Source organism: Molothrus aeneus, chromosome 4, assembly GCF_037042795.1.
Source record: "Molothrus aeneus isolate 106 chromosome 4, BPBGC_Maene_1.0, whole genome shotgun sequence".
NCBI classification, from domain to species: Eukaryota; Metazoa; Chordata; class Aves; order Passeriformes; family Icteridae; genus Molothrus; species Molothrus aeneus.
This window is the reverse complement of record NC_089649.1, coordinates 19,305,969-19,319,091: the sequence shown is the minus strand read 5'-3', so window position 1 is coordinate 19,319,091 and position 13,123 is coordinate 19,305,969. Positions and strand designations below refer to the sequence as shown.

The 13,123-nt window shown below is 42.8% G+C and overlaps 1 protein-coding gene across 1 annotated transcript in view; it reads left to right on the top strand.

Annotated features, from left to right (window-relative positions):
• The window catches only part of TECRL (trans-2,3-enoyl-CoA reductase like), a 57,717-nt gene that overhangs the window by 29,850 nt on the left and 14,744 nt on the right, over positions 1–13,123 (top strand). The window contains exons 3-4 of the mRNA XM_066548044.1: positions 3,137–3,181; positions 4,527–4,630. Coding sequence (XP_066404141.1) covers positions 3,137–3,181; positions 4,527–4,630 — 149 coding nt within the window. The remainder of the gene's footprint in view (positions 1–3,136; positions 3,182–4,526; positions 4,631–13,123) is intronic.

The following is a 13,123-nucleotide window of genomic DNA, read 5'->3' as shown; positions in this document are numbered from 1 at the left end:
ATCAACCCCTCATTCTGACAGGCAGTAGCAAGAATTCATACAAGTGATAATTAGTCCCTCAGTTTGGCTTCTTTTCACTCTTTAAAGAAAAGAGAGCTTTCCTGCTACGGGAATGAGAGGAATGTGTGTCTGCCATAGGCAGGCTGGATTGGAATAGCTTCCCACATTGCCAAACAGAAATCCAGAGCTGTTCTAGTGAGATTTTTGGAGGATCCACGTGGAAGATAGTCATAGGAGGAGGGCAAATAATTGGTGACAGGTGGGGCCAGGGTCCCTTTGTCTGACTGTTACCAAGTGGTGAGCAGGACACCCAGGAATGTGTGAGATTTTCTATCTGAAAGGAGCCTTATCAAGGCAGGAGAGCAGACTCCTTGTGGGGGCACACTTCTCCCCAGAAAGCAATGCTGGTTTCTGCAGGACCCTGGACAGCTAACACTTGGGAACAGCCTTGCTAGAATCTGCTGAAAGTGGGAAGCTTTGGTGATCTCACTCAATCCAGCACAGAAACGTGTTTGGGCTTTGTCCCCCGCTCCATTTAGCATTTCCACTTGACATTAGCTAGTGGCCCCCTACCAAGAGTAAGAGCAGGGGAGGAACAGCTAATTCCAGATCCTTCCAGAAGAGTACACACAGCTTTCCAGGCATGGCCTGGAAACCAGAGACACACTGATGTAATAACAAGGTCACTGCAGAGGAGCAGCAGCAAAGGCACACTTCCATCTGTCTAAATCTTTTGAGTATGTTTGAGCATAATGGTGTACTGAGGCTAAAGGACTGGAAATGTGGGATGACGTGCTTAAATGCACAACCTCTGTTTGCCCTTGTGAAGATTATGAGCCATACCTAAAAGAGCATTGCCACAGGATCAGGTAAATTGACTTTTATTGAAACATACTGTAATATGAAGGGGGGAAGCTGGGGGGAAGATTCCAATTTAACACAAATACATTGCATTTCAGGCTCCCAAATAACTATTGATATCTGCTGTCCTGGAGCAAATCATATCTTCCCTGACAAGTCAGACAGCTGCTCCTTCTCTATCTTCCCTTTGTTATCTTTAATAGCCATGGATTGTTGTGGTACCTTGAAAAAAATGTTTGCAGCTTACTTGATGGATGTCTCACCTCCTGCCATTAGCCCTGGTTCATGGGTTCATCTAATGCCTGTTCTTGCCTACAAAAGTCAGACCAAGTGCTTTTGAAATGAGTGTGCTGAGTGTCACTGCACAGTGCACACCCTATACAGCTCCTTCCCCTCCAGCTGGCAGCTGGTGGAGTGAACAAGCTCCCCTCATCACCCTGAAATAAGTTAGGTAGAAACAACCTCCAGAGCTCATCTCCAGATCCAGATTCCTGCTCAGAACAGGGCCAACTTTAAAGTCCTATAAGACTGTTCAAGGGCGTCCCCAGACAAGGCCTGAATATGTCCAGGGAAGGAGATCCCACAGCTCCTTGGGGCAAATGTTTCCATGTTTGATCACAGTCACTGCAAACAATTTTTTCCATTTAGAGGTAGGGGAATATTTGTACCTTAAACACAGGATCACTAAGAGTTGTAAGATACATCTAAAAAAAATCTGAGCAATTTCACATAGGCTTTGAATTGAAAAGACAAAGCAAATCTCCTTCAGGCTATCAACTGTCCTCAGATGTGTCAAAGGAAATAAAGACAAATGTGTGGTAGAAATGGCTGGGGGTGGTGATACTGCAGCAGGGTCCTCACTTTTCTCTGACAATCTTTGCTTCCCCCAAATGTCAGTCTACACTATGGACTATGGAAGTTCTCACTACACTGCATCAGCTGAGCCCAGAAATGTGCTAGGTCAGCCCCAAAAACCTTCAACAGCAAACCAAAGAGTGTGTATGGGTTAAGCAAAGTTGTCCTTGTGATGCAAAGGAGGAGTGTTTGTATGGTCCATTCAGCAGCACAGCTGTAGCAGCACAGCCTTCTGCACAGAGGAACTCAAGAGCTGGCCAAGTTACAACTTGAACAGCCATGATCCTCTCTGCAGTGTGTTGGTGGCAATTCCCTGCTCACTCCGACACCAAGGGAAGCAAATGCAGCTGGAGATCCATACCTGTTTGACCAACCTGACAGGTCTCTGCTCCAAATCACCAAAGGGAATCCTACAACAACAGCCAACTGCTATTGTGCATTTTGGAATGACCTTTAAACTAGAGCATTTAAAAATTTACTTCTAGGAAACATCCTCGAGTTAAGGGTATCAAGGAAGTCATAAGTCACCCAGTATTAGCTATCCATGTGCTTCTGCTCTCTGTGCCTCTATTTCCCTGATTAATCTGTGGTTGAGCACTAATACAAACTGCACGTCCCTAGTTAGGTTTTACATTCCTAAATGGAAAACACAAAGTCCTGGACCAGGCTCTAGCACAGGCATATTTTTTAGGAGGGGCAAGGCTGATACATGTCGCAGACATCTTTCATGAAAAATCCTTTCTCAGGATTTTTCCTTGTGAGAAGCTGCAGTTTCAGCAACCAAAAGTAAACAATGGTTATCTGCTGCTGTAGAATACAACAGGTAGACCCGTGATTGGTCTCCTGTGGATGTTTAGATTTACTGACCACTCATGGCAGAGCTGGCTCTTGCTCTGTCTGAGACACAGATCTTTGTTATTCATTCTTTTCTATTCTTAGCTTAGCTAGCTTCTGAAGAAACCTTTTCCTTTCTATTTCTTTTTAGTATAGTCTTAATGTAACATATATAATAAAATAATAAATCAAGCCTTCTGATCATGAAGTCAACATTCTCGTCTCTTCTTCATCCTGAAAACCCTTGTGACCATAGTCACAGATACATGTAGTACTGAGTTTTGTCAAATACAGTAATAAACAGTATCCTCTCTATATTTCCCAGTGCTGCCCACACAAGCTGTGCTGATGGAGCATTCAGCATTGAGATTGGCCCTTCCAACACTGAAATGGGAGAAGGGATTCATGCTCTAATGTGTTTATGTGGGGTCCTCCCAGCTCTCTTGTATAGATAAGACCAAAAGAAAGATGTTTTTTATTCCATCTCACTTCTGTAGCTATCAGCTGAAAAAAACCCACCCCAAACCTAACAGAAATTTAGCCTTTCTATCACGAAATTAACAGCCATGCCTTGTGATTGGAACAGGTCCCCAGTGGTATCCATCCCGTGTTGGCCTGCAACTGGAACGCAGTGAGTATTTATATGGCTGAGTACAGCCACCTAGTGTATTACTAATTACTAATCCACCTAATCTATTACTAATTACTAATCCACCTAATGTATTACTAATTACTAATCCACCTAAATTCTCTGGCAGATTCTCCTCCTCACAGCATTGCTCTCTCCATTCGTGTTATTGGGTGAACTGTTGGTACATTCTCATGAACTGACATCAATTATTACCTTACTAGTTTTTCTCATTAGTAAAGGAACCTAATGGTTCTCATAACCACTGAGTGAAGTGTTCCAGAATACAGTCTATGATCACACAATGAAGACAAGGCAGTTTTAAGCCCATTCTCCCCCTTCTTCCCTCACTGCATAACCTGTTTTAATATTTGCTCACTGCCTCACCAGAAGCTGCAGCTGGCTGCCAGAGTCAGCCTCTGTGTCAGTCCACAAGTTCTTGGTGGACATGGCAGTGGAAGATAAAGTTGCCAGAGGCTGTTTGATGTTTGGTCTGTGGATGTGTAGAATTGCAAAGCCGTAGAAAATGAGGCTGGTGGGTGCTAAATTCCATCAGCACCTGTTGGAATCTAGCACCCTCACTGATGTAAACAGTCAACAAATGTATATTGAAAGAGAGACCATACATAAAAAAAAGAGCAAAAAGGTGTTGCAGCCATGGCAACATCCTATGCCAGTGGCTGTTTGATTTTTCCAATAGCCAGCTCACTACCTATATTAAAAAAAAAACCAAACAAACCCAACCAAATATTGCTATTTGGTGTCTGCCTGCACACTTTAGATCCAATAGGACTGAAAGCAGATGCCTCAGAATACTGCAAACAGTAACGTAATGCTCAGATACACCTGGTCTGCCTAGGTCAGACAGCCAGCAAAGAAATCTTGGCTTGTGAGCTTTTGCCCAAGAGGTTGCATTGATCATCAGGCACTGCCTGCTGTAAAACAGCCTGAGAATGCAAATGCTTCAGCACAGTATGCCAGTGAGGGAGAAGCTGTGCAACACAGACTTTGCCATTAGTCCTGCAAGCCAGAGCTAGAGGTGCCCAGTGGAGCTGTCTGTGTGGTTGCATGGCCTGTCTCTGATGGGCCACATTAACAGGGACAGCAGGGTACAGCTGTCACACACTGCGGCCCTGTGTCACCGCAGCCTCACGCTTCTGTTAAAATGGGAAGGGAACAACTTTCATGGAAGAGCTCTGAGTTGCTAACCGGGAGAGTAAGCACCAAGTCACCCAAGTAAATCAGAATCCAAGCTGGGCCTACATCTGGAGCACTAGCAGGGTAGCCTCAGCACTGTGCTGAGCTTCTGCTGCTCACACTATCTCCTCTTCCATTTTTGTCATTGCAGATGGGCCCTTTTTGAAGGATTCCATCAGCATCCAAAGCCTTGCTGTCTCCTCCATCATTACACTGTATTTCACAGACCTGGGTCAGCAGGTTGGTTGGACCACAGTAAGTATGTCCTTGTAACAGTCAGCATGATACATCTTAATGGGCCTCATGTTTTGGCATCAAATTGCTTCAACTTCCTCAGCCGGTGCTTCCTTATGTAAAATGGTGTAATTAGATTATCAGCACTCAAAATAGAATTAAATGGAGAGTGAGCCAAGTTATCAGTATGCTAACTCTGACTTCCAATTAAAGATTAGAAGGGGAACATAAAAATATTGCCTGAGGAAAAAAACCCAATTTTAAAAACCAGTTTTAGCTTATCTTGGGCTCATATGCCTGTGCAGAACTGTAGCCAAATACATTAATTTTCTGAAAGACTCCTCAGCTTTGAAAGTGGAAGGATATTATAAAGAAAATATGGATCTCTAGTAATCCTGTAACTAATGCAGGAAAATAATTGGATGGAAATACCTTACTCTTTGTTCAAGCAAAGAACAGTTCTGACAGAGGCCAAGGATTCCAGGCAGAAGATGTCCAGCCAGGCTCAAGAGTAAAAACTTTTGAATCTCCTTGTAAAACAGAAACATTTGTCATGACAATAGTACTGTCTTATGCTGTAAGTAGACCTGGTTTGACTTTAGTTATTTTCCTATAAGCAGCTGTGGGAAAGTCAGGGTGTTGAGAGAAAGGCAGTTCATTCCACTCCAATGGGATACAGGGAACTCAGGCTCCTTTGGGAAAGTGAGAAGGGGAAGATTAAATTCTCTCACAGCCCAAAGACAGAAGACAGTAGAAGGGTTTGAAAGGACAGTGAGGGAATGGGAGAAGAAGAGACCTTTCAAATGTCCTGCAGCAGGCACATGTGAAAGAGCTAAGAGGAGTCTCACAATCACTCTGACCAAGCTTTTGCTGCAGTTTGCATGTAGAGCTGAAGTAACACACAGCCCACATCTGTACATTGGGCAAGGAGATTCCCAATTTCTGCAGTGAGAAACACAGGTAAGATAGAACTATGGTTTCTGTAAGCCATAAAAACTATGAAAAGACTACTTATGGCAATGGAAAGCAAACCACTGATTGCTTGCAATTCCTTTAATAAAGCAAGTGAGTTTTTTGCTAACTGGCATCATGGCTGCGGCCAAATTATTAGGCAGCCCACAGATCCCACCCTGCTCACATGGGGGGACTGCAAGCCACTGTCCTCCCTTGGCTGTGCCTCCAAGGATGGAGCTTTTGAGTGTCAGGTGTTTGAGCAGCTTGCAGGTGATAGTCCCAGTTCCTCTCTCCCATAGGTCACTACAGGCTAGGAAGCATTCCTACAAGACACTTGGAATGGACATGCTACTTTACAGTTCCTTATCTGTTGAAACATACACTCAAGGTGAAGGTTAGTGCTACAACAGTAACCCTTGACCTGGAAAAGCCAGCCTCTGGATCAGCTCTATAAGGTCACATCTCCATCCCAGCTGCTCGAGATCACATGCACTTCTCCCTCTCCTGAGCAGCACAAATTCTGGCAGCTTTTAGTCCCTGTGATGGAACATGATCTGTGTCCATCCTTCCCAGTTCTGAAAGGATCCAAATCCCCAGGGGGTAACCAGCAGTTTACTTCAGTGGAGCTAGAGCATTTCCCACTGTGTGACCTACCTGTTTGAGTAGAGGTCTGTGAGTTTACCCCATCCTGATTAATGGCCTGCTGGGACCACACTAATTAATGCTAGTCCTGTTTCCTTCACGAATCCATTCCACCACCTCTCAACCATGGAATTTCCTTGCAAAGCAAAATTGTGATTACTGCAGCTTCCTGTTTGCTACAATTAAGTAATCTGCAAGAACCTTATTTATTTTCTCTTTTCCTGGTGGTTTATGTAGCCTAAGACAGTAACATAACTAAAGCTTAATATCCCATTATAAATACTGCAGTTATGACCAGGACTGGGTACTGCAGGCAGTGGCATTTTTTTATGAGTTAATCTGCATGCAAAAAGTTGACTCTGTGAGTTTTTGAATATTCATCTTATCCCATTCTGCTCCATAGTCTAAATTGTCTCCATTCTCAGTGGGAGAAATCTTCTTCCTAGCCACGTCATTTAAACAGTCAAGAGACTTTTATATTATAGCTAGTCTATAGCAATAGAGAAAAGGTTCACAGAAGACTGTACTCTAACAACAGCAATTAGAAATGCATTTGTACACAGGATGTGTAGTTTTACTGCCATTTTTACTGTCTTTAGATCTCCTGTGCTCCCATCCCCCTTGATGCTCTACCAGATTTATGCACACAATGAGGGAGGCTTCTGATTTAAAGGTTTGAAATTTAAATAAACAAAGCACAGAATGAAAATATGCTTATCTTGTCAGCAAAATGATAGCTAAGGTACAAAGGGCCACATTCAGGTTTGGACCCCAAAAACAGATCCAGAAGGACATAGAGACATGTTGGTTTTCCAGAGGTCGATGCATGTGGCATAGGTCTGTCTAGGGGAGCCCTCAGCCCAGAGTTGGGTTTTCTGGGGCTCTGTCACCTCACTGGAGATCCCACTTGAGGGCCAAAAACACCAGTGCTGGAGATTTATGCCAAGAAAATGACTTCTGGTTTTTAAAAGGGGAGAACAGAATCGACCTCCACCTCCTGGGAGCAGCACACTTTCCAAACATGCTGTAAAATAAAAGGTGATGCTGCTGTCTGTTCCCAAACAAAGAGTTTGTGTATCAATAAGTCTGGGAAAATCAAGACTTCCCTTTTGGAGCATGGACAGTCTCAGATTTACGATACCTGTCACGCTCCACCTTGGCAGCTCAAGGGTTTGTTGTCTCCTGTTGCCTACTTAGTCCCTCGGCCAGAGGCTGGCACCTTGCAGGAAGGATGTCTCCTCCTCCTCCTCCTCAGTTTTCCTAAAACACTGTTGCACAGTGACCAAAATATTTCTGGTGTTTTGTGCTGTGAAAGGCCAGACTTCCCCTGGGCTCACACTTCCCCACAGCTCTGAGATTGGCTGATCAGTTTTCAACAAGTTCTGGAAGCTGGATTGCTCTGATGGAGGGAGGAGGACAAACTGGCGTGAGGGATTTGTGATTCTCCTCCACTGGAACAATTATTTGTCAGTCTCTTTTGAGAAATGAGGTCCTTTTCTGGGATAAAAGTAGATATTCAACCTCAGCTGGCTCTTTTAGAAGAAAGGAGGCCCTCAAGGCTGATTTCCAGAATATAATTCAGGGACAAAACAAAACCTGTTTCTTAGTAGCATGAAATTTGTTAGAACTCTTGCTCTACTCTCCCTTCTTTCATATAAAACAAATATTACCTGAAACACATAATTTACTTCTGCACAAGGCTTACCAATTTCTTTACCCTGCCTGGAGGGCATAGTTGAGGTTTGCTGACTGATGCTGCAGAGATACTAATGGGAGCTGAGTTTATAGATTTGTTCTGTATGGCCCTGTAAAGACTTAACCCCAGGGATGTTTGAAATTCCCACCACTGGAGTGATGGCTTTTATTTTTAATCTCTATGCAATTTTGGGTCTAAGGATGTTTGACAGACACCTCTTTTTACATAATTGCAATGTGGCATGGTGACTTTTTGAAACATTGCTGGTGTTTAACCGCTAAGAATACACACTGCTGCTGTAGTGAAAAGAGGAAAAAACAGAAAAAATCCATTCTTTTGGCTCAAATTCACACTGCTGCTAAAGCTTTCCTTATTTTAGCAAAGATTGCAATTTCTGATTTATCAGCTTCTGTTGTCCTGTTGCAACCTGGGCCATCTACCAAAAGGATCCAAATAGAACTGAGAAAACAGCATAGAACTGAAAAAAAATATTTCACAACCAAGCCAGTGAATTTCAGAAGAATAATCCTGAAACACAGTCCTTCAGTAAATATTTTTTGTTACTGTGATTTAAAATTAGGAATTGCTTAAGTACTTTGACTCCTGAGGGTCTTAAAATAGTAAAGCTGGCAGCAGAACTGCTCCACTTCAAATTTTCCAATGAAAAAGATGCTGCTCAATTTAGAAATGTAGAGGCTAATACTACTTTAAACCCAGGAGCATCTTTGAAGTCTGAAAATCCACATTTTTCACTAATTCATCTGTTCTCTCCTGGCTGGCAAGCAAATTTATCGCCAGGTTAGACGCTGTGGGAAATGAACAAGAAGCCAGGAGGGGATCTGTGTGTGAGGCTCTGTGGTTATGCCCAGCAAGTGTGGGCAGGGGGAGGAGGTGCTACTGTTCTTTCAAAGGGAAAGCAGTGTTTTGGTCAGTGTGGTTCTCTCCTCTTGCACCAAAGTTTTTGGTGCTGTTGGTGAACAGGGGAGCAGCAGTTTGCTCTGACTGTCTGGCACAGCTCAATCCATTGGTGTCCTGTAAATGTGGAACAGTCCCAAGAAGTCAATGGGATGATTGTGATAGGATGCAATTTGCATATTGATGGGTTTGGAATAAAAAACAACCAAACTGCTGCAGACTCATTTTCTCCACCTTCTCTACACTGAGGTTGGACTTGGACTCCCCATGGGGAACAACTTAAGATATTCTCCCTAATTTGGGAAGAGAAGAAGAGATTTCAGTAAAGGTTTATAACCTCTCAATGGGATGTAAAAGTACAGACAATTACAACAGAAGGAAAAAGAGAGGATCTGAGAAGTTCGAAGAAGGGTGAGGACTGGGAATCCCAGCAAACTAGTGAGACAGTGTAAAGATGATAAGAGTAAGAAAACTCATATTATCATAGCTTAGGAAGGAATTTGAGGTAAGAGACAGAGCTGAGGATCTGTTTGATGTAAAGGAGAATGTCACTGAATATGGTTCTCAGCAGATACATATCACGGTTTCCATATTTTGTGGCCACTTCAGACAGAATTGGTTGTGGGACCCCACAAATTGAATAACACACTCAGGGAATTGTGGATATGTGAAAAACTTTGCAGAAGGGCCGAATCAACAGAAAGTTTGATTCTCTGTGGATCTGTGGGTGGCCTAAGAACAGCTACAAAAAAGGGCCAAAGACAGAAAAATTGTCAAACTGTTTTTCATTGCTAAGCCTCCTGGATCAATAGATAATTTGGTAGAGAAGATAATGTCCAGGAAAAAAAAGAAGTCACTATTTCCTTGACAGCACATTTTCCAACTACAATTATTTGTAATGCAAAGCACCTCTGTTTTACAGCTAACAATTTGTACTTGGCAGAGGTCTCTGCTAGAACACACATTAAGTGTTGCTCTACCTTGGTACAATTGGCCAAGTCTTGAGCTGATCCCAGTCAAAAGCTGAGGACTTTTAAAAACATTGTGACCTCTCACAAAGGCAAACTACACACACAAGATTGCTCTTATTTTTCATTTAATTAAGTCTAATATTTTTCAGCCTCCAGGGTTATCAGGAGAGAACAGCTTGCCTTTGCCTGATTTCTTGCCATGCTTTTATATTGTTTGTGCCTTTCCTTGGGCCACATGCACTTCTGGCTCTTTGTTACTGCCCAGTGGCAGCATGAAGTGAACTGATAAGGGAAGAGGAGATCTCTGAAACTGCCCAGCTGGCTGATTTGGATTCCTCAGATGCTGCTTCTAATGATGCAAACAGTGTTGCAATAATTTCTCTCTGGTCTCAGCAACAAATGCCACAATGAACCATGCCAGAGTGTCAATTTTTCAGTTGCCAAAGGGAATTAGGGAGCTACTAGAAAAATTAATTCTGAGGGTTCTAGTTACTGTTAAGCACGGTAAAGACTGAAAGACCTATGCCTAAGTATTTATAGGGATGCCCTTGAGTTTTTACCCCTTTAAGGGCAAAAAGAAGGTAGGGGGAATTCAGTAAACATAAATAGAACAAAATGTTTCTTTCAGTTATACATAATTTTATGCTTAAACCCTTCCTGCTACTTAAGGAACAAAGAGCTGCCTGATGTACAGAGCTGGTAAATGTAGACATTTTCCTATTTGTATTCAGAGGAACTAGGGAGGTTGACATTTTGTCAATCTATGCAAATTTGAGCAGTGTTAGTCGCTCTAGAATGCATAAGCCTGGCACAATTATTTTGTATGGGGAATTTTGCCTGACCCCATCTAGGGTGTGAGGGGAGCACAGAGAAGAGTGAACCACAGGGTGAACCAGTGTTCAGCACAGAGAGCCAGAGACTGAACCAGTGTTTGAGAGGACCAGGTGTCCCTTCACCCAAGTCACTGCCCTTGACAAGTCACTGAATTTCTCTGTATTTCAGCTTCCAAGAAAGTAATAGTATTTTCCACTTTGCAAAGTGCTTTGAGGCTTCTGGATGAAAAGCACAGATAAGGTTATTTACAATAACCAGGTGTTTAAAAAGCATTATTTTGTTTACATATCTACATAGCTGATGACAAATACACATTTTAAAATGATGCGCGTTATAAGGCAGATTTCAAAATGCTGTCAAAGACCTGGAAAGATGTGGCAGCAAATTTGAAGTCACATTGGTGTTTGGTTACAAACAGAATTTGTATTCTTCACTGAGTATGTATCAGTACAAACACATACAACATACATGTATGTGTATGCCTGAGAATAACATCTGTTAATTTGCAATAATCATCCATTTTGAGTGAGAAACATGAAAGGGCTTGTAGTCTCAGGGAAGAATGTTGACCATAGTAAGAAGTGGTCTGATGCCATGGTTTCAGACAGGTCAGTCTTAGAAGAGAGGAGGAAGTTGGGATTTCACCTCCCTTATTTCACAGGCCTGACTCAGGGACAAACAGCATCTATCACTGTTCACTCCCCAGATCCTGAAACTGGGCAGAGTCAGCTGCAATTTGCCTACAAAATCCTACAGCAAATCCATCCCTATCTCTGGTATTTGCAGTAAATGCTGAGCAGCAGCCTGAAATACTCATAGACACTGAGTCCCTACAAAATCTGCCCAGACAAGGGAAGTTTCAGGTGCCCCTCCATGCACAATTTAGGTTTTGTAGAATGGATTAGTCAGTTTCTTGAGAACTGGAACAAAAAGTAATTGAATATTCAAGCAGGCCTTAAGAACTGTATTACCTGATGCAAAATTGCTGCTGCTGTGGATTTTTGCAAACATGAAAATACAAAACTTTAACAAATGTGAAGATTTAGGGAAGGTGCTAAAATTATCCCATTATCATCCCCAGGTAACTATATGGCCTTTAATGAGGTAACAAAGTGTATGAAGTAGAAATTAAACTAGAAATTAATAATGTTTCTTAATGATCATTAGCTCAAGAGTACTTAGGGCTGGGGTTGTAAAAGGAGTCTAAGGCAGTTATATGCTAAGTTTAAAGTGATCTGGGGACTTGGGAGGATTTAACTGCCTGTTTCTCTTGGGTTTCTCTGAAATCCCAGCTGTGCTCTGTACACTCACACACAGCAATGATCTGTCTGTCTGTCTGATAGCAGGAGATCCTCCTCTTTGTGCAGTATGTACTGTGCCAGCCTGACCTTGGCTCAGACCTGCAGCTACTGCCTTTGTCTCATATTTATCAGAGAAACGAAGCCCTGTCCATTAGATAATTTATATACTGCAGCTGCTTTTCCATCAGAGTCACCTAGGACATGACTGAGCTGTTTTGTGTATCTTGCTGGGCTGAGGACTACAGACAGTGACCCAGAGTCATTGTCCTGGCTGCAGGCATTACCCTCATCCCATGCCCTCTGCTTCCATCCTGACATCCCGTGGGCAGTGGAGGAGAAAGCATCACAAGCAGCACTGGTGCCTGGGAAACTGGCCCTACATGGCATGGAAAGAGCTGCAGGAAAAGGATCAGTGTGGAAGAGGCTCTATGGCCTTTCCTCAGCTCTGCTGCTTGTCATAAATGAGATAATGTGAGCCTATGCCAAAAGGTAACAAGATAGGGCATGCTGTGTGATGTTACAGAGAGGGCAGGTCATAAAAATGGCAGAGAGGAATTAGCTGATGCCCTCCTGTGAAGATACTAATATGTGGGATGTTCATTTTTAAAGATTTGGTTGGACTTTTTTCATATTCCCTCCACTCCACTGCCTGTGTTTACAATTTCCTTTTGTCCTGTTCTCTGCCTTTTCCCAGCCAGTACACATGGGACTTTAACTCACATCAAAACCCTTTCCACTCTCTTTGGCAGACCTGTTGGGACTGTGTCAGACACTATGGCACCCCTAACAGTCAGAAAATCCTTCCAATATCCTTAAAGAATTCCTTTCATCTCTGCAGCATTCATACCTCCCTAAATATACCTCACAAGGCCTGGGATTTGAATTCCTGGCTGTTTCTCTGTTCAGCAAGGTGTTGCTGGCACAATGAGCTGAATAAGAGATAAGAGAAGCAGGTACAATCTGGTTTATGCAAGATGAGATGCTTTGCTGATTTGGAGATTAGCTCTCCTGTATTGTTTTACCTTTTGTTCCATCATCTCTTGGATCATAGAAACTCCCACTTAGCTCTCTTTGACTGGTTTTAGATCTCAGTTTTGCTGTTTACATAGCAGATATTTCCAGTTTAGGTGTTACTGAATCAGATCTTGGAACACTGATAACTGAGATGGTTAAAGAAGCTTGATTTTAGCACCTTGTATGC